General features: G+C 38.7%; 1 protein-coding gene across 3 annotated transcripts in view; it reads right to left on the bottom strand.

Moving 5' to 3' along the window:
* The window catches only part of adcy3a (adenylate cyclase 3a), a 58,419-nt gene that overhangs the window by 16,060 nt on the left and 19,623 nt on the right, over window positions 1-22,736 (bottom strand). For all 3 annotated transcript variants that reach the window (XM_061776304.1, XM_061776305.1, XM_061776306.1), the window contains 12 exons: window positions 21,291-21,456; window positions 10,894-11,013; window positions 10,367-10,509; window positions 9,850-10,011; window positions 9,539-9,626; window positions 7,613-7,729; window positions 6,460-6,740; window positions 6,228-6,309; window positions 5,161-5,319; window positions 4,903-5,049; window positions 1,821-1,934; window positions 1,597-1,723 (listed from right to left, as the gene is read on the bottom strand). In XM_061776304.1, the coding sequence (XP_061632288.1) occupies window positions 1,597-1,723; window positions 1,821-1,934; window positions 4,903-5,049; window positions 5,161-5,319; window positions 6,228-6,309; window positions 6,460-6,740; window positions 7,613-7,729; window positions 9,539-9,626; window positions 9,850-10,011; window positions 10,367-10,509; window positions 10,894-11,013; window positions 21,291-21,456 (1,706 nt within the window). The remainder of the gene's footprint in view (window positions 1-1,596; window positions 1,724-1,820; window positions 1,935-4,902; window positions 5,050-5,160; window positions 5,320-6,227; window positions 6,310-6,459; window positions 6,741-7,612; window positions 7,730-9,538; window positions 9,627-9,849; window positions 10,012-10,366; window positions 10,510-10,893; window positions 11,014-21,290; window positions 21,457-22,736) is intronic.

The following is a 22,736-nucleotide window of genomic DNA, read 5'->3' as shown; positions in this document are numbered from 1 at the left end:
CATCCTACTTGTGAGGCATAGCTACTAATCACATTACACATAACACCCTCAATTTCAAATTTCAGCCTCATCACTCGATCTGATACTCTTTTCACCTCCAAGACATTCTTAGCCAACTCTTCTTTTAAAATAACCCTGACTCCATTTCTCTTCCCATCTACACCATGGTAAAATAATTTAAACCCTGCCCCTAAACTTTCCAACTGGTCTCCTGGACACACAATATATCAACCTTTCTCCTAATCATCATGTCAACCAACTCCCGAGATTTTCCTGTCATGGTCCCAACATTCAAAGTCCCCACATTCAGTTCTAGGCTCTGTGCTTTCCTCTTCTCTTTCTGCCGAAGAACCCGCTTTCCACCTCTTCTTCTTCTTTGACTACCGCCCCACAGTAGCTGAATTTCCAACGGCGCCCCGCAGGTTGACGGCGCCGGTGGAGGACGTTGTTAACCCGGACCACGACCGATCCGGTATGGAATTCTTTGGATGAACGCTCATATTTGTTTGGCAAGGTTTTAAGCCGGATGCCCTTCCTGACGCAACCCTCTGCATTTATCCGGGCTTGGGCCTACAGTTTGCACTGACTTGTGCCCCCCATAGGGCTGCATTATGGACCGTAGATGATGAAATCCCTACATTCCTTGCAATTGTACGTTGAGGAACATTGTCCTTAAACTGTTCGACTATTTTCTCACGGACTTGTTCACAAAAAGGCGAAGCTCGCCCCATCTTTGCTTGTGAATGACTGAGCAATTCAGGGAAGCTCCTTTTATACCCAATCATGGCACCCACCTGTTCCCAATTAGCCTGTTCACCTGTGGGATGTTCCAAACAGGTGTTTGATGAGCATTCCTCAACTTTCTCAGTCTTTTTTTTTTTGCCACCTGTCCCAGCTTCTTTTGGAACGTGTTGCTGCCATAACATTCTTAGTTAATGATTATTTGCAAAAAACTATTAATCAAGTTGATCAGTTTGAACATTAAATAGCTTGTCTTTGTAGTGTATTCAATTAAATATAGGTTGAATAAATCATTGTATTCTGTTTTTATTTATGTTTAACACAACGTCCCAACTTCATTGGAATTGGGTTTGTACATGGCACTGTTTAATTAGCAGACTCCAGAGATATGGTAATGATTTTTAAGCATATATTTGGGCGTGAGAGTAAGACAAATCAACCCTATATAAACCCTATATATCCATGTAGAATTTGTAGAATTAACAAATGGTAATTTGAATGATACTATTCAAGTCACACAATGCCAGATGGTTTATTTCACCCAAAAAGTGAATTTTACAAATCTATTTGGGAAATAGCAATCTCCATGAAGAAATTATAGGTTAAATGCATTCATTTGGTCAGTCAGGTTCATTAGAGACAAAATACTAGCATTTAAAAAAAAAAAAATTTAATATCTGACTATGAGATCATCTGCTGGAAGCTTGGCTAGCTAGCTGGACTTGTGATTACATAGATCTGCAAGTTCCTATGCCAAACTAGTACTTTCACGCCATGGCAATGTTTCTCCAATAAATAATATTACATTAATACTACAAACTACATTATTCGGGCCGTTAAACAGTAAAGACATACCGATTCGTAGCATGAAGTTGTTAAATGACTGGTAGTTTATGTTCATGAGCGTAACCTTCATGGCTAGCGCAAAGTCCGCCAGGTCTGCCAGGTGCTGCCAGCGCTCTTTGTCCGACTGCTCCTCCTTCTGCCGAACAACATCCAAATAGGTATAAATGTTTTTTTGTGGTAGCTTAATCAGTTACACAGATCGAAACACGCCAATGTTAAGTGAGTACACTGACCTTCATACAGGTGTACCCATTGTTAACATCAGGAGTAACACCTGATGCTGCCATGTAGGTGCTTCCGATGGTTTTGATTTTTGTGATGCAGCGAAACTGAGGCTCGTCCAGCAGCTGTAATGGATAAAAGTCAAAAGATTAGGCATATCAAACACAGCAACACGAAACACTAACCCGGTAATAACCATAATTGAACTGAATGACCCGAAGTAGGTGCCATTTATTTTCCTTTTTTGAAGCCCCATGACCAGTAATGATAGTGTCATCCGCAATTTGTGAACAAAGTGGGTTCTGACTACTATAGAGACATTTATATGGAAAATAAAGAGATTGTAAATATATGATGGATTCATTTCCAGTCGATAGACCCAAACCCTCTAACAAGAAGGCTAGCTGGCATTGATCAATAAACAGATATATTTGAAAGTGATAAAAATATTCTGACAAATTCAGTGAAAATGGATTATTTCCTTACGTTCTCTCAAGGTACAGTAGTGCGCCACAGGACCCAGGTTAGGAATTATAGATTGTGTTCAGTTATTTAATTATTGAATACACATGTGATTTACTGTATGTAACTTGGGGTTACTATTGTGTACATGTTAGATGCATGAAGTTGATGCCTTGCTAATTCTAATTTGTCTGTGTTGTTGCACACCACAATAAACAATTTGAACCCTACTTATTCATTGTGTTACAGTTTCAGTGTCTACATTACGTTAATTGTTTTAAACTTTACATCGGTGTTGAAGTACACATTATTATTATTATTATTATTATTATTATTATTGTTATTACTCCTTAGCATTCCCACATCACACTAAACTGCCGCTTGTTGCTTCTTTGCAATACACATTTCACTGTAATGAAAAAAATTAGTCTACTCCAATATGAATGTCAGAAAAAAAATTATATTGTATAGGCATAGTAGACAATGTGATTCTTTTGGGTTTTTCATTTTTATATTTAAATTACAATGCTTACATTATTTTCAACTTCAATCTTCAAACCTATTCAACTATACATTTTGAACATTCAATATGCCTGTACTGATGCCATGAATACAGTAATTTTGGATATGGGACTTTTTGTTAAAATGTACAAAACACAATAAAAATTTCTATTAATACCTTTTACCACAACGTCTTACAGTGTCTTGGCACTTTCTTTCCAGCTGAAAAATGTTGTTCAACAAATTAACATTGATGCATAAATAAACATTAACTCCCAACTTCGCTAGCGTATGAATAATTTTGGGCTTCACTGTATACAATCGCTGAAGCTTACTAAAGGAGAACTAAACCCCCTTTTTTCTTTTTGCAAGAATACATAGTATGTGCCAGCACTAGTCAAAATACTGATTAATACTGTGTTTGTAGAATCAAAATGTAATTAAATAATTCAACGTAAGGGCGGTGCCATGTTGGACAAAATTATGTTCAGCTACAGACCAGAAGTAGTTCGTTACCTGCTAATACAGTGTGCTATTGAACTGTGTCGGCTCACTGACTTAGAGTGCAATGGATTTTACCATTCGCTCCTGCGCACAACATGCCTGAGCTGGAAAACATGCAGCGGCCATCAGAAGGTTACATCAATGTAACGAAGAGTAAAAGCGTTGTACTTAAAATTCTTGATAAGAAGACACCCGCAAAAAGAAATCCAGTTCTGCTCACGACTCGGTAAGTAGATGTAGATGATGACGTTATTATCAAGATTTATTATGTAGCTTTTGTACTTGTAATGAAAACGAATACAGTATGTACCTTGTCCTTGCTGAATATTTACTAACTGAATGTTTTTTTCAGGTTAGTTTTTTTTTTCTAGCAAATTCACACTCTCGCAAGAGTGAAAAGACCTACAAATGGCCGACCACGTAAGCGAGTAGATGCGATGTTTTGAACATATTTTCTAGAATAAATGCAACCCCAATTCCAATGAAGTTGGGACGTTGTGTTAAACATAACTAAAAACAGCATACAATGATTTGCAAATCATGTTCAACCTATATTTAATTGAATACACTACAAAGACAAGATCTTTAATCTTCAAATTGATAAAATGTATTGTTTTTAGAAAATAATCATTAGCTTAGAATTTTATGGCTGGAACATGTTCCAAAAAAGCTGGGACAGGTGGAAACAAAAAAAAGACTGAGAAAGTTGAGGAATGCTCATCAAACACCTGTTTGGAACATCCCACAGGTGAACAGGCTAATTGGGAACAGGTGGGTGCCATGACTGGGTATAAAAGGAGCTTCCCTGAATTGCTCAGTCATTCACAGGCAAAGATGGGGCGAGGTTCACCTCTTTGTGAACAAGTGCGGGAGAAAATAGTCCAACAGTTTAAGAACAATGTTCCTCAATGTACAATTGCAAGGAATTTAGGGATGTCATCATCTACGGCCCATAATATCATCAAAAGGTTCAGATAATCTGGAGAAATCACTGCATGTAAGCGGCAAGGCCGAAAAGCAACATTGAATGCCCGTGACCTTCGATCCCTCAGGCGGCACTGCATCAAAAATCGACATCAATGTGTAAAGGATATCACCACATGGGCTCAGGAACACTTCAGAAAACCAATGTCAGTAAATACAGTTCGGCGCTACATCAAGTGCAACTTGAAACTCTACTATGCAAAGCAAACGCCATTTGCCATTAGCTTTTTTTGGAACGTGTTGCAGCCATAAAATTCTAAGTTAATGATTATTTGGTAAACACAATCAAGTTTATCAGTTTGACATTAAATATCTTGTCTTTGTAGTGTATCCAATTAAAGATAGGTTGAACATGATTTGCAAATCATTGTATTCTGTTTTTATTTATGTTTAACACAACGTCCCAACTTCATTGGAATTGGGGTTGTACATTGTATATTTAAGTCAATGGGATTGATAAAGGAGATATGCACACTTAGAACATACCAAAAAACTTTTGACATCTTGCGTATAGTTCCACTTTAACTGTGAGCCCATGACACCTACCACCATACTCTAGCCTGTAGATTGTTACTCTTAGTCGTTCTTAATAGTGTTAAACAGCTGTTAGAGAAGAGAAGAACATTTGGTGCACCAACTTACACTGTCAAAGTCTGAGATGATCTCGTTGAGGAAGCGTAAGCATTCAATGCCTCCATTATTGATGCTCTCCTCCGTATAGAAGTCGGAGAAATTTGGGATGGAGGCAAACATGACTCCGATCTCATCGTATGACTGGCTGTACAACTCCTAGCACACAGCAAGTTAAAACGAGATCGAACATATTTGTAATGATCCCCTACCTGAAGGACTAATGGATTCCCCCCACACAGCAGTATTATGTTGATGTTAAGCCCTCACCTCATCTCTTTTTTTTGAGCCCAGGAAGTGTCGAGCAACATGTTCAGGAAGCATGTTGGTCACCAGCGCTTCATTCCATCGCCTCATCTCATATACCTTCTCCTTCTGCTCATGAACCTCAAGCTTCCACAGGAATAGGGTCCGAGCAAGCTTCTCCACCTTCAAATAATAACAGTAACTCATCACAAGCTTTGACTAGATTCAAAATAGCCCTTTCTAATGTCTTAAATATCAACACAAGAGTCCAGAGGTCTCATGGTATTAGTAAAAACATTGTTAAATATATCGGGATACATTTCTTTAAAAAGTATTGTCATTCCTTAGTGAATGAATGTGTAATGACCTTTTAAACCTTTTTATTTGCCATCCATTTTCAATCCCGCTTATCCTGTTCAGGGTCGCAGGGCGCTGGAGCCTATCCCAGCTGACTGGGCGAAAGGCAGACTACACCCTGAACTGGTCGCCAGTCAGTCGCAGGGCACATATAGACATACACAACCATTTGCACTCAGATTCACACCGTCACTGAGTGAGAACTGAACCCACGCTGCACACACCAAAGTCAGGCGAGTGTACCACTGCACCATCCGTGACCCTTTTTATTATTATTTCCTCAAATTATTCAAATGCGAAGAGTTTTTAATAGAGAGGAGTCCTTTAATGAAGATAACCTTTACTAGTTAGCATGTCTGCCATAAAGCAATTCTGGGTGTTAATCTCTCTGTATGGAGTATCGTTTTTATTTTTAATTGCCCATAGAAACAGACTGGCGAGAAAGAAAGAAAGAAAGAAAGAAAGAAAGAAAGAAAGAAAGAAAGAAAGAAAGATAGATAGATAGATAGATAGATAGATAGATAGATAGATAGATAGATAGATAGATAGATAGATAGATAGATAGATAGATAGATAGATAGATAGATAGATAGATAGATAGATAGATAGATAGATAGATAGATCCATCCATCCATCCATCCATCCATCCATCCATCCATCCATCCATCGACTGTTTGAGTGAATGCAGTATGCCATGCGCCCCTGTGCAGTTAAAGTAAGTAATGTCAACTTACATGTCGAGAGAAATAATAAAAGCTGACCATCATAATGAAGATCATAATTGTCATGGTCAACTTGGAGGGCACGAGATATGACCTATAAAGAAGAACAACTTTCGTCAAATATTCAGTTCGTCATATTTAATGAAGTTATTAAATCTGTTACATAACAAAATGTGTGGGCATGTTTACGACTTTGATGGACAAAGAAATCAACATTTACTAAAGTATGACCTTTTTTTCTCACCTGTAATCCTGAAAGCGGGCCATGTCATAGCGGTCAAAGATGTCCCTCCAGCTGTATATATTAACCACACCGGTAGCTACTGTGATAAGCAGCATCAGTGTGAGCTTGACCATGTGACTAACTTGAACCAGCATGGTGGTGGCCATAAGCGCTAGTACAGCAATGTAGTTATAATATTTGGGGTTGTTCAGACAACCTTCAGGGCTAGACCAGGTGGACGAGGAGGAAGGGGATGCCACAGAGGTGCTGACTGATTTAGGACCTTGAGCCAGGCAGCTCAGCTAGAAGATGGACAGGAATGAGCTCAGTAACTATTCATTTCAGGTAGGGCTGCACAATACATCGTTTGAGCATCGTCATCTTAATGTACGTGTGCGCAATATCCACATCGCAGGATCTTGCAATGTCGGTGTATTGATATGCAGTCAATCAACTGTAATATTAATACGTCACCAGCAGAGGGACCTGGTTGGACAAGCTAAGAAGATTAGCACCAATGTTACAGTAAATTATAACCCATCAAGCAACAAACACAGAGCAGCCCAGAGTGTTATATATATATTTTTTTGTATGATAGCTATTAAGGAAACAATTACACGCCTGCATTTACTGTATCTCTCTTTAGAATGTCGCTAACGAAATGTATGTCACAACAGATTAGGCTTGGGGGCAGGAAGGAGAGACACGGTATTATTGAAGGACGTATAGAAATACTAATGCATAGGTCAAACATAGGTGTAAAATAACAGATTGACTATAAACAAATGAATAGTGTTAGGAATGTGCTAATGACTCTACAGTATAACTGGGCATGAAGAGAAATGATTTTAACTTCTTGTATCGCTGCACTTTGCTCAATACTACAGTGCATTTAAATATACTTCATATATATATATTTTGTGCTCTACTGAACATAGTTTTTCTAGAGAGGGAACAAGAGAAATGTGTGCTGGGTTTTCACGTTATGTGTATGTTATCCTGTATTTTTCTAACATCGCAATATATGTTGCAAGGTTAAAGAAAATCGCAATGTCATTTTTTCCAATATCGTGCAGTCCTAATTTCAGGTAAGTGTATCCTATGTTTAAAGTGCACCTCATGAAGCAGCTCTCGACTCAGATATAGCTTTTTAGAGATGTAGTACAAATCTTACCATATCAACAATGTCAGCCATGGTAAGTATGAAGATGGCTGCCATGGCCCAGGTGTTACGAGCCCAACGAGTGTGGTCAATCCAAGTTGAGAAATCAACAAGTTTCTTTGGAAAAACCTGAAAAAATAAAATAAATAATGAAACAGATGAAAACACACATAAACCAATTGTGACAATCTTTTTAAGTGTTCTAATATTTTGGCAACCATCTGTACCAGGGGTGTTCAATCCATGTATCCTTCGTTTCCGTTGACAAGACCTAACGTGTTTGACGTGTCATTGTAAGTGACCTCATGCATTACATCTGTTACGGAAGACTGTTGTGGCTAACAAGCCAACGTATCTTTACTAATGCTTGTTACTACACTTCCGGGTCATGTAAACGGTACCATTGAAATATTTAACTCAAACTCAGTTGTGTACGAAAGAACATTGCTGCCACGCTAAAAAAAAAAAAGAATTAGTATCATGTAATTACGTGAAAAGGATCATGTACTGTAATTACATGGAAGTAACATGATAAGTTCACCTTCTAACGTTTAAAAAAAAAAAAAAAAAAAAAAAAAAAAAGATACTCTTATACAATAAACTGTCACATTAGGAACACATTCCAGCACATATGCTTAGTTGTATTTAGCTTCTGGGAGACACTTCTGGCTAATGACATTGTAATACTTGATGTACAATATTGATCCTGACAGAAGAACCTGGAACACTATTAACAGCGACTTTATACTCAAGTCAACACAGTCATTTATCGACTGTGCTGTGAATTGCCTGATCAGCCGATCAATTCTGCTGGATATCAAACGCGTTACAATTTCCATGGTGAGGAGGTCTGAATCGAAAGTGGTCCTCCATGCCAAATAACACATCGACATTTTCAGTGAGCTTACTACCCCATGGAAGCTGTCATTTAAGCAAATAATATTTAATGAAAGTAGTAGCTTTATGAAATATTTACATACTAGTGACAAAATGACAAAACTTGGCTCAATCAAATTTTATAATGTTGCACAGCATACATTTGCCATATTTATTTTATACTTGGGCTGCCACAAACAATTATTTTGATAGTCGATTAGTCGCCGATTATAACTCGACTAATCGGATCACACATATATAGGTTCTTATTTACAATGTTGATCTGGTAATGGTATATTCAATTTAAACTTTGCAGCCTGTACCACCATTCCTGACATGGTTATATATAATAGTGCATATTTAAATGATCGAGAGACATTGTTAACTCTTTAGTTAGTTAAGTTTAGTGTTTTTTGTTTAGTGTTCATGTACAACCACAACAAGGGAAGTGGGAATAACCTTTTATCGACAACATTTATGTCAAATGTTCTGTATTAATAGGCCCATGCTCTGACAAAGACAGAAAAGCAAAGAAGTAAGTAAGAAATTAGTGAGGCTGTTTTGAAACAAACAAAACTGATGTTGCAACGTTTGTCATTGAAATTCAAGAAAATAGCTTAAATGACTGACTGTGAATATTTCCTTGCTTGCAGGAGAGATTACGTATGAGTCTTGGGAACAGAGGCATCCTTTACCCGGAGGTGCCACCACATTGCTGCATGAGAGCCATAACATAAAGGTAATACTCCTACTTTTTTTTACGCAGAACCAAGCAAAGGAAGGAAATTACATGCATTTTGGTTCCGTGTTTGTCAGTAAGGTCGCTTCTTTGACTGACTACATTTCGTTTCTCGGCGACATGTCGGCTTCCCACCCCACACATACGAGTTTTGGTCGTACATATTGAACACGTTCATTAGTTAAGATTGTCAGAGAAGGTACACTAAGTGCTTCTCTAGGTAGTTCTAGTGACGGGTTCCACTGTACAGGGAGTGAAAACTTGAGAAAATCACACTTAAATCAGAGCATAAAACTTATCCTCTAATAAGTCTTTAAACTCACCCTGGGGAAGATGGCGGCCAATGAACAGATTGTCAGGATAAGGAGGAGGACTTCTCCCACTGCAAAAGTGATGTAGTTTGCAATCAACCTGTTAACAAAAAGAAACATCTTGCGAGTGAACAGTCAACAGGTGAGAATGTAATGGAAAATTCAGCAAATGAAATGTTCTATCCAAAGGCCAGTTTTATTCATAAAGTTGAATAATTAAACACCCAGACAGTACTATTAGTACTGTGGCAATCATTAAACGCATGATGCATGTTATTTGTATGCATAATGTAAACGTGAAGCCACTGGCCTCAAGAACTAACCTGGGATCTATGAGGGCCTCCATGGCAGCAGTGAAGAGCAGCACCACGCAGGAGCAACAGAAGGCAGCTCCACTCTGCTTCTCCTTCTCCACCGAGTAGCGAGTCTCCAAGTCTGCGTCAACAAACCTCAGGGAGAGACGGTTTGTGTGCTTCCCCTTCAAACTGAGGCGACAAAAAAACCTCAGTACTCACATCAACCGCTACATAGTGGATCACAGTGTTGCAAATACATAATTGCCAAGAGCATATCATTTATTCATTATTTATGCACCGCACTACAAACTGTAGATGGCAGCAAGAAGTAATACACAAGGGTCTGGGTTGAGTCAGGACTGCTGTTATGTTAAATTTTCTTCTCTTTGTGGTTCAAGACTTATTGTGTTTTTTCTTATTCTAGCTAAAGTAAAACATTTCATTTTTTTTTTTTTTTTTTTTTTTTTTACATTGTATTTCTGCCTAGGCTCTCTGGACAAACTAACAGAGAAAACCTTTAAGACGTGAGAAAATTTAGACCTACGCTTGGACCGTCTCTCGCTCCAACAGAGCCTCATTTAGCAGTTTGTTGAGCTCCTGTTCGTTCTCTTGGGCATCAATCACCCTTTCCGCCAGGTCCCGCAGCCGCAGCCTTCGGCGAGGATTTGGGAAAGAAGGGTTTACCACCTACGGTTCAACAAATTGTCATCATTATCGTGTCATTCCTTCTATCTAACACTTCGCTCCAGTAGAAAGAACACATAAGGTGAAGTCAAAAGTCTGAACAATTTGTAAAGACGTCACCAGCGGAATTACATCTGGCTTCATGATATGGTCATACTACAAACATCACAGAATATGATGAGAATACAATGATTTTAAATGAATTCACATTTAGATATTTTTTTTAGATTTTAAGTCTAATTTTCTCATTGAAGCCTGTTGTTCTACAGTTGTGTCTATGATTTCAATATATTGTAAAATACAGTATGGGACTCCCAACTGCAGACTAGTGTTTCTTTTTAAAAGTCTGTCATCTGTATTCTGAGCTGAGCGATTAGGACTATTTACCCTTGTGTCCAGTTCTTCAGGTTCCTCTGGTGTGGTGCAGGCTGTGCTCATGCTACCATTACACTCGGTGGTGTTAATCAGCAGGGGGGAGTTTCCATCAGACGAAGTTACAGATAGTTTCTAATGGAAAACAAACGGGGGGGGGGGAAGAATTAACACTGTAAACCGTAGGCGAAAGGGTAAATTTGTGTAAGAGTCTGGTCTAATCTAAAAGTAATTTCGGAAACACTGTAGTGTATCAGATACTCTCAGCTGCAAAAGTACTGGAGCAGTGATGCCAATTCCTTTATTTTTGCTGAAAACATTTGGGTTCGACGTCAAAGATGAATATACTGTAAGACACAACACTGACATTTCACCCTTTATTTCCACGTACTTAAATCTGCATCTGCTACATAATTTAATATTATTATTAATAATTGTATATGATCGCTGAACCGGTTTTTAGCCTGTTATGAACCTTTTATTCACCATGCTATGATGTAATGTAATATCTATCATATATCACATTGCACAGTTTGCTGTATATGTATTTGTATTTGCTTTTATTTTGCTTTGTTTCCCTCTGTTGTCTGCATGAGAATCTGTTCTCAATTGCCTTACCTGGAGAAATAACGGTTAAATTAAATGAATATATATTCATTGACAAATCATTCGATTGCAATAACTACATTAAGCATTTGACGCATTGACAGCACCGAACGTTTGCATTCTTCTCCAATAGTGTTGCAAATAGTTCTATTGACAACGGCCTAGTGGTGTCACGATACCAAAATTCGGTCTTCGATAAATGCGTGCATAAAGTACCTCGATACCGGTACTGAAATGATACCACGGCGAAAATCTAAAACATCATTCAAAGCAGTGGAATGAAAACTGACAAAACAACTTCAAATACTTTTATCTTTTTTTTTTTAATTAATTCAAACCATTACGATAAACTTGAAAAGTAACAATGGAATTAGCTCATTCTTAACATTATACCTCCATTATCATATACTGTATAGTGTATGATGAATGTGTGTGTGTTTGTATGTCTATAAAATTGTACATCTATATACAGTGTATATATGATATATACACCCATGAAAACAATATTAGACCACTGTTGTTTCTTCAATTCCTTGTTCATTATAATACCTAGTACCACTAAAGGCATTTTACCTGAAGAATACAAAAGCTTCATTGTATTATTAATTTTGGTTATTATCAAGAAAACCATGTCCAAACAAAGCTACCTTTAGTTGCACCTGGCATTAAAAATGAACAAGAAAATGAAGAAACAAGGGGTCCAATATTTTTTCTATGACTATATTAAATATTTCTATATTCATACATACTTGATTTTATTCATACAAGCTGGGCTTCCGTGCAGCACGCACCTGTGCTACGTTGGTAGCCTGATGGCTGGTGGCTAAGGCTACGGCATGGTAACGTGTCTGCAGGAGCTAGTCGGCCGTTTGAAGCCATTTCATTCTCCCGGCTCCCACACAGACGCACGCACACAACTTCGTCGTAAAATAAGCGGTCATTGGCTGACTGTCGGCTTTTTGGGTACTGGCCTTGAAGACACCGTATGAATTGAGCGCTGTCGTGTAAGTTTATAATTATTCTTTTTTAAACTAACGGTACTAAAAGTACTGGTACCGTGCTATATATTTTTTTTTTTACCTCAAAATACCTCGGTAAGGTACTGGCATCAGTACTTGGTGCAACACTATGGCCAGTGTTTGTGCAATGTCTTCGATTGTGCTTCTCTCTTATTCATAACTTCTGTTTATTCACCCACAGATACTTCTTTCTCCAATAATTTAAGCCTTCACAGGTAAAAAAACCCAAGTCTGAAAGTGAAGAGAGACATTCAAAGCTCTTTATTGTTTGAACAGCCAATGTAAACCGACACACCTGGAGAACAAAACACACCTGTCAGTCACGTTCCTAAACGTTTGCTCACGTTAAAAACAAGTGGATTTAAACAAAAAGGTGCTATCTTCAAAGTCAGGGGTGTCAAACTCATTTTAGTTCGCGGACCACATTCACCCCAATTAGATCTCAGCCGGGCCGGACCACAATGTTTTAGGCTTAAAAAAAACATAAATAACAACTATTCAAAATTTTCCCCATTATTGTTGTGCTAATGACTAAAAGTACTTTCGGAAAATATTCACATTTATTCATTATTATCTTGTTCCAAATTTTGTTGCAAATCATGAGGAGTCTGACATTTTTAACCAAATATTTAAACAGTATTATGAATCCGTGAGCGTGCACCATTCAGTTATGCATCCTTTGTAAATGTATATATAAAAAATTTAAGCTGTGGCAGTCAGTGTATGGGGAAAAAAAAAAAAAAAAAAAAGATTCCAACAAACCAACCTCTTTTGAAGTGAAGCTTTTGACTGAAACGTTGTAATATTCAATGTCTTAAAACAGTTCTACAGGAGGAATTTATTTTCACAGGGTTGTAGTGTGAACATGGCAACACCATTTTATATTAGTGCGCTCCTGAAACTTGGCATCGTTTGGCTTTCACAAGTGCATCAATGTCATTTAAGTGTTGTCAGTGCACCCTCCAGTGGACAAAATTTGCAACAAAATTTACTTTTACAGCCTGACGGGCCGGTTCTGGCCCGCGGGCCATAGGTTTGACAATCCTGTTCTAAGTTGTGGATCAGATGAAGAAGTACAAAACCCCAATTTCAATGAAGTTGTGATGATGTGTAAAAACAGAAGACAAAAACCTTTCCAACCTACAGTTTTTGTTGTTGCAAATATTCACTCATTTTAAACACGTTCCCGTTTTTTTAAATTCAGAATATTTTTCAAGTTTGAGATGAAAAAAGGATCACACTAAGTATTGCGTAATAAAAAACGCAACAAAAAATACCATTTAAAAAAAACAACAACAACAACAACTTTCTAACCGATGACCAACCATCCACAAATCAAATACTCAATAACAGTCCACAAAATTTGAAGTGCAATAAGTGCAGTGCATAAATACTGCTTCTAAGGTTAGATTAAATGTATCACAAGGTACAGTAAAACCATTCAGGAGACACATGCTGTAGTATGGCCTTTTTAAAAATATGTCTTTATATGTTTAACTTGCCGAAAAAAAATTAACTAAAGTTCTTATTTGCATGTTTTCTTTCCCTTGTTGCTAAATTGCAAACTTCTCAAGTGGACTTCCATATTTGTGACTGTCAGATAGACAGATTGATAGCAAGCAAGCTTGACTTAACCTGCCATATCTCCAGTAAAAGTGCATCCAGTCGGTTTTGTTGTTGTTTCCGTGATTATTGTGACAAAGAACTTTTTGATTTTTCCTGCTGTTGATCAAGTCGCGCTGTGAAAATGTCCTGTTGTTCAATCATCTGCTGTGTCAGCGAGACAACCTCCTTGTCTGCTTTCACATCTGCCGTTTGTGGCGGCAAACAGCGGCATTTTGAGAATCTCTGCAGTTGTCAGTTTCTCTGAATTTTCCCCAAAAGACCAAGAACCGACGTGCGGGTTCCGTGAAGGCACTAGCTAGTCGGTACCCATCTTAACCTTTTCCATTGGCAACACGTAGCAACAAAAACAGCTTGGACGTAAAAGCTAGGTTCGTGGCAAAACTTGCGCTTGGTATGGCGAGCCACCAATACTATGGCGCTGCCCGATGACGTCACTTCTAGGTGGCACACAGTAAGCGAACTACAGTTCCCAAAGGACTCTTCGACCTTCCTTCCGTATACGTTCTGTATCCATGCATTTACCCGAAATAAATATTTAAAATCAACGGCAAAAGCTTACGTATGAAATTAACTGACAAAGATTCAAACGAAGGACATTTTCACTATAATTATTAGTTTTAGTAAGTTTTGCAAAGGTAAAATGTCATTTCAGTCAGTTAACTTTTTTTTTTTTCAATTTTAGTTTTAGTTATTCCATTCGTTTTCATTTACTATAATAACCTTGTTCCCACGTAACCCTAACCCACCCTAACCCAAACCTTAACCCATCCTAAACCGCCTTTAGCCCCAACCCTTGCCCTTAACCTAACCATAACAAACTGCTTTGTTTTTATTTTGTACAAATGCGATACATGTTTGGCATGGTCATCTCGTTACATCTGCGTAGCATGCCCTTTCTGCGATGCAGGAGCCAATCATGTTGCAATGGGGCATGTCCTGTCTGGAAACTATGTGGGAATCCTGAAAACAGTGCAGCAGCGGCTGCGTCGGCAAGCGAGCGACTTCTACTTTGAAATCTGACGTTTGGGTGAGCCCAAACGATTCGGATTCCCCTGTAAATCCGCAACACAGGAAATGGACAAAAGACATTCGAACCACAATACAAATGTGAAAACATGTGATGGAAAAATGTAAATAAGTTATCATGTGTTGTGCTTTTCTGCTTGCTTCTAGTTAGAGAAATGTTTTATCACTGCGTGCACTGAACCAAAATTCTACAAAACGGGAAACGGGTCAAGTAAAAAAGGAGGTAGGGAAGACTTACAATGTAAAGATTGGAAAATAATTGAAACAAAGAATCCTGAAAAAATAAAACACCTTGATAAATGGATAAAAAACCATAACTTCAGCGGAAGGTTAAATACTCAAAACCTAACACCGTTAAAAGACTCAATAAAAATAAAAATAACCAAAAAAGAATGACAAAAGAAGGGCACATCGATGATCAAGGGCCTTTCAGACAACAACTAAAAAATGCACTCCATGCAGGGAGCAGAGAAGGAATTCGCATGTGGGTAGACATTACATTACATTGGTTTGTCTACAGGAACCATGGAAGAGTACGTAAACCATGCTCTCCATGCTGAAAAAGTTATAAAGGAAAAAAGAAAGTTCAAAGGGGGAAGAATTGATACTTTCCACATAGACAGTAATGAGGAAGTGTTTTATCAAAACAACAGAGGGAGAAGAAGAGGACAAAGAGGTAGAGGAATGCAGAGAGGAGGTTTTAGATGAAAGGGTAGAGGAGGATTCAGACAGAACAGAATGGAGTGTTGGTGTTGTGGAAAGGAAGGACACATATCAAGAGACTGTCCAGACAGAAAAACTACAAATGCATGACTAGACCGAGATGAAGGGGAAATGGAACTGACTTTAAAATATGACGGTACTGAAGAAATTCTAAATCTTCAGGAAATACTGACTATGCAAACAGACAGACCAGAAGTGACGTTATTAGTAAATGGCAAACCTATAACCTTTCTGTGTGACGTAATACAAGGAATAGGTTTGCCATTGTACTATTACTCACTGGATGTGTTGAATGTACTTCCATGTGAGACAGGCTCAGCCCTCCTAACAGAGGGGCGAAAAGCCATCACAGTCGCACAAGATAGAATGACACCCGACAACTTACATGTGACAATGTGGTACAAGACCAGACCAGGACCAGACGCTAAGTATGAAAACAAACTTAGGAAAACACCACAAAAAAAATCACAATTACATATGTCGATTTGGACGCGGAAAGCACCTCCGTAGCCGGAGTAACGCTAAGTCCGGAAGCAAAGGCATTACATAAAGAATGGACACCACCACATGTATCACTTTACAAAGACTACCACAGTGAGTGGAAAGATCTTTCAAAAATGGTGGAAGAGGGCGAAAAGCTACAGATTGGGTAGCTACATAAGTAAATACATGGACCAGTGCAAACTGAGGTCTCACCAGAAAAGCACTCTTCTGGTGCGTAAGAATCAAAATTGGAGTCCACCTACATAAAAGCCCAGAATGACATATTCTCCTGACCGAGGAGGAAGATATAATACTTAAAGATTTGCCTATAACATTGTGGTCAAAAGGCGCCACTGATGTAGGGCGAGTGAAAAGAACATTACCTGTACAAATACGACCAAAAAATATTGTGAAAGCCCAACTATCTATTCACAGGTTATGAGTGCCAGTATGGCAAAATTCCAAACCCCTGGGGAAAGTCAAATCCTACTCTACGTAGATGACATATTACTGGCCTCCCCAGACAAACGTACCTGTGAAAGTGATACTTTGGCTCTCCTAAAACGCTTGGCAGACGAGGGACATAAAGTGAGCAAAAATAAGCTCCAATTCTGCAAAGAACAAATTAAATATTTAGGCCACAATTTGAGTAAAGAAGTAAGAACAATAATAGAAGATAGAAAGACAGCTATCTTCCAAGCTCCCAAACAACTAACAAAAAAAACAAAAAAAAACAGATGTCATTTTTGCGACTAACAAATTACTGTAGGACATGGGTGCCCAATTATGCAGAAATAACTGCACCTTTAAACAGACTCATGTACAGTGAAGACCTAAAGATGACATCACCATTACAGTGGAATGAGGAAGCAGAAAAAGCGTTTATAAAATTAAAACAAAAACTAGCAATATGCAAATGCACTGCACATACAGCCGGAACAGACAGCATCTCTTTGGAGCACAAGGGGAAGAGCAAATACTAAATCTAGAAAATAATAAGGAACTAGACAATGAAGTTCTGAAAGAAATGCAAGAACAAAGCCCACTAAAAGAAAAAGAACAATGGTTAAAAAATAATGTAAAAATTGTCCTAAAGGTAAATCTGTCTTACCAAAAAACTTATATAAATGGGCAGCAGTATTGAGCCATGGTTCAACACATGTCTCAACAGGAGGGATGGTAAGACAGATAAATCAATATTATACAACTTATGGTTTTAATTCTTATAAAAAATAAAAATAAAAAATAAACTTTTGTAGAGCATGTATGATTTGTGCTAGGCATAATCCACAAGGCAATTTGAGGGCCAGGAGAGGAAAATTTCCTGCACCTCAATACCCTTTTCAAATAATTCACATGGACTTTATTGAATTAAACCAAAGTGAAGGGAAAAGGTATTGTTTGGTCATCGTTGATGCATTTTCTAAATGGCTAGAGCTGTTCCCCACAAAACATCCCGACGCACTAACAGTAGTGAAGGCGTTATGTAAAGACATTATACCGCATGGCCCTTGACATAATTGTTACTGCTGTTACTTTGTTATTGCTTTTCGGATGCTGTATTATTCCATGTACGAGGACACTGTGTGTCAAGATGGTCACGGGAAAGAATATGATCCAGCCAGAATCACAGATGTTGATGACCTCCGAAGGAGCTCCTACTCCTGAAGTTCTGCTCACACAAGACGACGTCGTGTCCAGATGGATGAATTATTGATGAAGAATATAGTGTCTTTTCTCTTAGCATGTTACGGGACTTGTCTTCTTCCCTCCTCAAATCAATATATGGGGAGGTTTTTGGCCTGTCTTAAGAGTAGTAGTGCCTTATGAAGAATGCTTAGCTCATGACTACATTGTTTATATATCCTCTTATAGCATTCCACATAGTGTAGTACTGCTTAGGGTATGTTACATAGTTCCACTATGTAAACAGGGGAATTGTTGGATTGTTCTATTTGTACTCATGAAGCTATGTTCATTTCTTTAACAATTAAGTTTCATTTCCAAAACATCCAAGGCCAGAGGGGTGCCCACATTTTAGGATGACTCCCTTTTCTGATGCTTTATAGTACTCAAGGTAGATTATTGAAGAATGATGTTCTTAGGATGACTCCCTTTTTTGATAACACCCAAGGCCAGAGGTACCTTCTGCTAAACATATATCAAAACCTTCTCCCAGGCAGATCCAACTTACATAGATGCAATTGGAATTCCAAGAGGGGTACCTGATGAATACAAATTAGTAGATCAAGTAGCATCAGGGTTTGAATCTACAATCTGTTGGTGGTGTACAACCAATAAAAACATAGACCGAATAAACTACATCCACTACAATGTACAGCGTTTGGGAAATTGGACAAGACGGTTTTGAGGCCGTACATGAACAACTGGCAGCCACATCTTTAATGTCATTTCAGAACAGAATTGCACTAGATATGTTGCTTGCGGAGAGAGGAGGAGTGTGTGCAGAACAGTGCTGTACGCACCGCAGCAGATGGCAGCCTGACCAGGGCCATTGATGGCCTGCGCACCCTCAACCGCACATCCATGTGGGACGAATGGATGAAAGTGTTTGGCAAGTATAAGATGTTGGTCTCATCAATTTTAATATCAATAGCAGTATTTGCTGCAATACTGACATTGTGTGGATGTTCCTGTATTGCATGTTTACGAGCACTTCTGAATAGATTAATCACCACCGCAATCCAACCTATGAGCAATCGTGCAGAACAAATGTACCCCCTTCTAACAAAACAGAACCAGGATAGTTCTGATGACGATGATGATAAAGAAATGGAGATCGGGACATTATTTGATTCAGCTGAGGAGATCAAATAAAGCATTTCATGTCTTGTGTTCATGATAATGATCTTACAGCCAAAAATCAGAAGAAGCGGCTGCTAAATAAGTGATGTGAAACATGAGCAAAAAACATGATAAACAGGAGGGAAATGATGGAAAAATGTAAATAAGTTATCATGTGTTGTGCTTTTCTGCTTGCTTCTAGTTAGAGAAATGTTTTATCGCTGCGTGCAAGGCTTTCTCCCACAGGATGAGTCATGTGCTTGCAGGTGCAAGGACAAACTTGAGCCGAGGAGTTTCCTGTGTCTTGATAAGAAGTATATATTTCTTCTACTGTCTCAACCACAACAAAGAGTGTTATGTGCTGTTCACATGAGTTGCAACAAGCATGTATGCCCCCACCTTTTTGACGTTGTAACTCATATGTAACAAGGGAACTGCCCTAAAGTAATAAAAAGAGAGGATCCGGCAGAGTGAACTCAGAAATGGTTGGAGATTGTAACTAAGTAAACTCTTGTCCGTTTCTCCTTGCAAGTCTGAAAACTGAACTACCTCTGTGTCTGTCTTGTGTTTTAGGTGTCTTGAACCTGACAACATGTTGCGGTTTTGGAGTCCTTAAGGTCTACAGAAAGAGAGGCACTTACATGTGATGGTTGGACTTCCATAGTGACTAACCCATATGTAACTATAACTTTTCATTTAATTTCTAACGAGGGAAAATTAGCGTCAAATGATCTGCAGACTACAGTATATAGCCCTGCACGGAAGCCACAAAGACTGTGGGGGAGAGGCGGGGTACACCCTGAACCGGTTGCCAGCCAATCGCAGGGCACATACAAACAAGCAACCATTCGCACTCACATTCACACCTACGGGCAATTTAGAGTTTTCTATTAACCTACCATGCATGTTTTTGGGATGTGGGAGGAAAGCGGAGTACCCGCAGAAAACCCACGCAGGCACAGGGAGAACATGCAAACTCCACACAGGCGAGGCCGGATTTGAAACCGGGACCTCAGAACTGTGAGGCAGATGTGCTAACCAGTCGGCCACCTTGCCCCCTATTTTTCACTTTAAAAGTGTAAATTGTATTTTTTATTTAGTGAGATTATTTTCCATGGTCTTCTATTTAATCTATTCAAATGTAGAATATGCTTGTTGAAGTTCAGCGGTGGTTATGTTGAAATTTAAATATATATTTTTGTTACTGCTTTTATTGAAGTTATTTTTCAGAATTTCCTAATATAATTTTGATTTATATTATTCAACTGTAGTACCTTCTTATTTTTAAAGTTACTCCATGTAACCCATTGGTTAATAATAAATGGGTCAGTTTTTCGTCATACCTACAACTGTTGCTCATTATTGTTCTTTAATTGAGTAATATCACTTCAAGAAGCCATTTCTATCATTCCATTCTACACAATAAGTAAAGTATGTAAGATTATTGCGATATCGGATCAGACCGATATCGGCCAAAATTCAAGGCTGCAATATCGGTATCGGATGGATCAGGACATCCCTACAGATAAGTAACATGCAAATGTTCATTTTCAGATGTTGTTTTGCTTAAGAAATCTGACGTGACATATTACATAATTTTACATGGCATCAAAAATAAATATTTCAAAATTGTCAAAATTTACTCTTAATTGTGTATTTGTATTTCTTACTGAATCGATATCGGAGCATTTAAAACAATATAGAATCGTATTGCAACCTAAAAAAAATCAAAATCAGATTGAATCTTGAGGTTCTTAACAATGCCCAGCCCTAGAATATTGGCAAAAAAAAAAAAAAAAGGTTTATCAGTTTGAAGTTGAACATTAAATATCTTTGTCTTTGTAGTGTATTCAAATGAATCAAGGTTGAAAAGGATTTTGCAAATCATTGTGTTCTGTTTTGATTTATGTTTTAAACATCCTCCCAACTTCATTGGAATAGGGGTCTGCTAAATATGTGGGGGGAAAAGCTCAAATGTTCACATCTTGTTTCATATTCATTGTTTGATGTCAAACCCAAATGACTTCAGTCAACAGTGAAAAATAAAGGAATCGGCCTCACCAATTCTTTTGGAGAGGAGTGTGTATGTAGCTAATATTGTGTATATGTGTAGGTTCTACTTACTACACTGTTGATGCCGTTTTTTCCCACAGGTCCTTTGGAAACAACGACTAGGTAGGTCTCCAGTCCTCTCTCCCTCAGATAGTCACAGCGCTCACCTCCATTCCCTGGTTCAACTTCAAACTCTCCGTGAAGACATTCCATGGTGGTTTGCGAGATGTGGACACGACTAGTCCGCACAAAAAGCATGAATGAGGGTGGGGGGGGGGGATATATGGAGAGAATAGGGTCATAGGTCAGACACATGTGGTACATTTATTAAGTCTGCCTTTACTGTTGACTTATGTACTTAAGAACCACTGTGAAAAGTTGAGCACTGCTAACTAGGCAGACAATTGTGTTTAAAACTACTATCACGCGCCTGAATAATAACAAACCACCGGTCAGGTGTTTAGTGGCACACCTTTGTAGAGAATTTCAAATTAATCCAGTCATCAAGCTTTTTGAATCAAACCACAAGGCACATCTAATATGTGTACCAGAATACGATGCCAAACATGAAGACACAGATTCGAGAGAATTGTATTCCAATTGCCAGCACTGAAGGTCCCATATCCTGGCTTTTTAGACCTCCATAGAGTGACTCTCTAACATGGACTTAGTACAAAAGTGTCCGTTTCATTTAAAAAAAAATAAAAATAAAAAAAAAAAACCCTTGGTTTTGTCCATCCATCCATCCATTTTCTGAGCCGTTTCTCCTCACTAGGGTCGCGGGCGTGCTGGAGCCTATCCCAGCTGTCATCGGGCAGGAGGCGGGGTACACCCTGAACTGGTTGCCAGCCAATTGCAGGGCACATAGGAACAAACAACCATTCGCACTCACAGTCATGCCTACGGGCAATTTAGAGTCTCCAATTCATGCATGTTTTTGGGATGTGGGAGGAAACCGGAGTGCCCGGAGAAAACCCACGCAGGCACGGGGAGAACATGCAAACTCCACACAGGCGGGGCCGGGGATTGAACCCGGGTCCTCAGAACTGTGAGGCTGACGCTCTAACCAGTCGGCCACCGTGCCGCACCTTGGTTTTGTCATGTGTCCAAAAAAAAAAAAAAAAAAAGCCCCTCTGCCAGCTACTTCTGTTTGACCCACGTTTGTATCCGCTTTGTCCATATTTGGCTGAGACCATCCCCTTTCCTCTGATTGGCTGCCTCTGTGTAGAAGACCCATTTGTGCGAGCAAGTGTTTGTTATGTTGACAGAACTGGCTAGGGAGCAGAGCGGTAGGCGGAGATCTTCGCTAGTGACGTAGCTAAGCTCGAGAAATTCTAATGATCTGATTTCAGGCCCCTCGGCAGAGAAACGTCTGGAACTCAGGAATGCGTGGGCAATATTCATACTTCCCATGTTTACTGAGGCAGCATAGAGACAATATTACATCCCATATACTTGAAAAAGTAAATATGGGACCTTTAATTTCCTCCCACTCCGGGAGAGATAAATGTAGAGTAC

The sequence above is a fragment of the Phyllopteryx taeniolatus genome, chromosome 6, assembly GCF_024500385.1.
Source record: "Phyllopteryx taeniolatus isolate TA_2022b chromosome 6, UOR_Ptae_1.2, whole genome shotgun sequence".
In the NCBI taxonomy this organism is placed as follows: Eukaryota; Metazoa; Chordata; class Actinopteri; order Syngnathiformes; family Syngnathidae; genus Phyllopteryx; species Phyllopteryx taeniolatus.
Note: the sequence above shows the minus strand (reverse complement) of the source record. Positions and strands in the feature narration are given on the sequence as shown.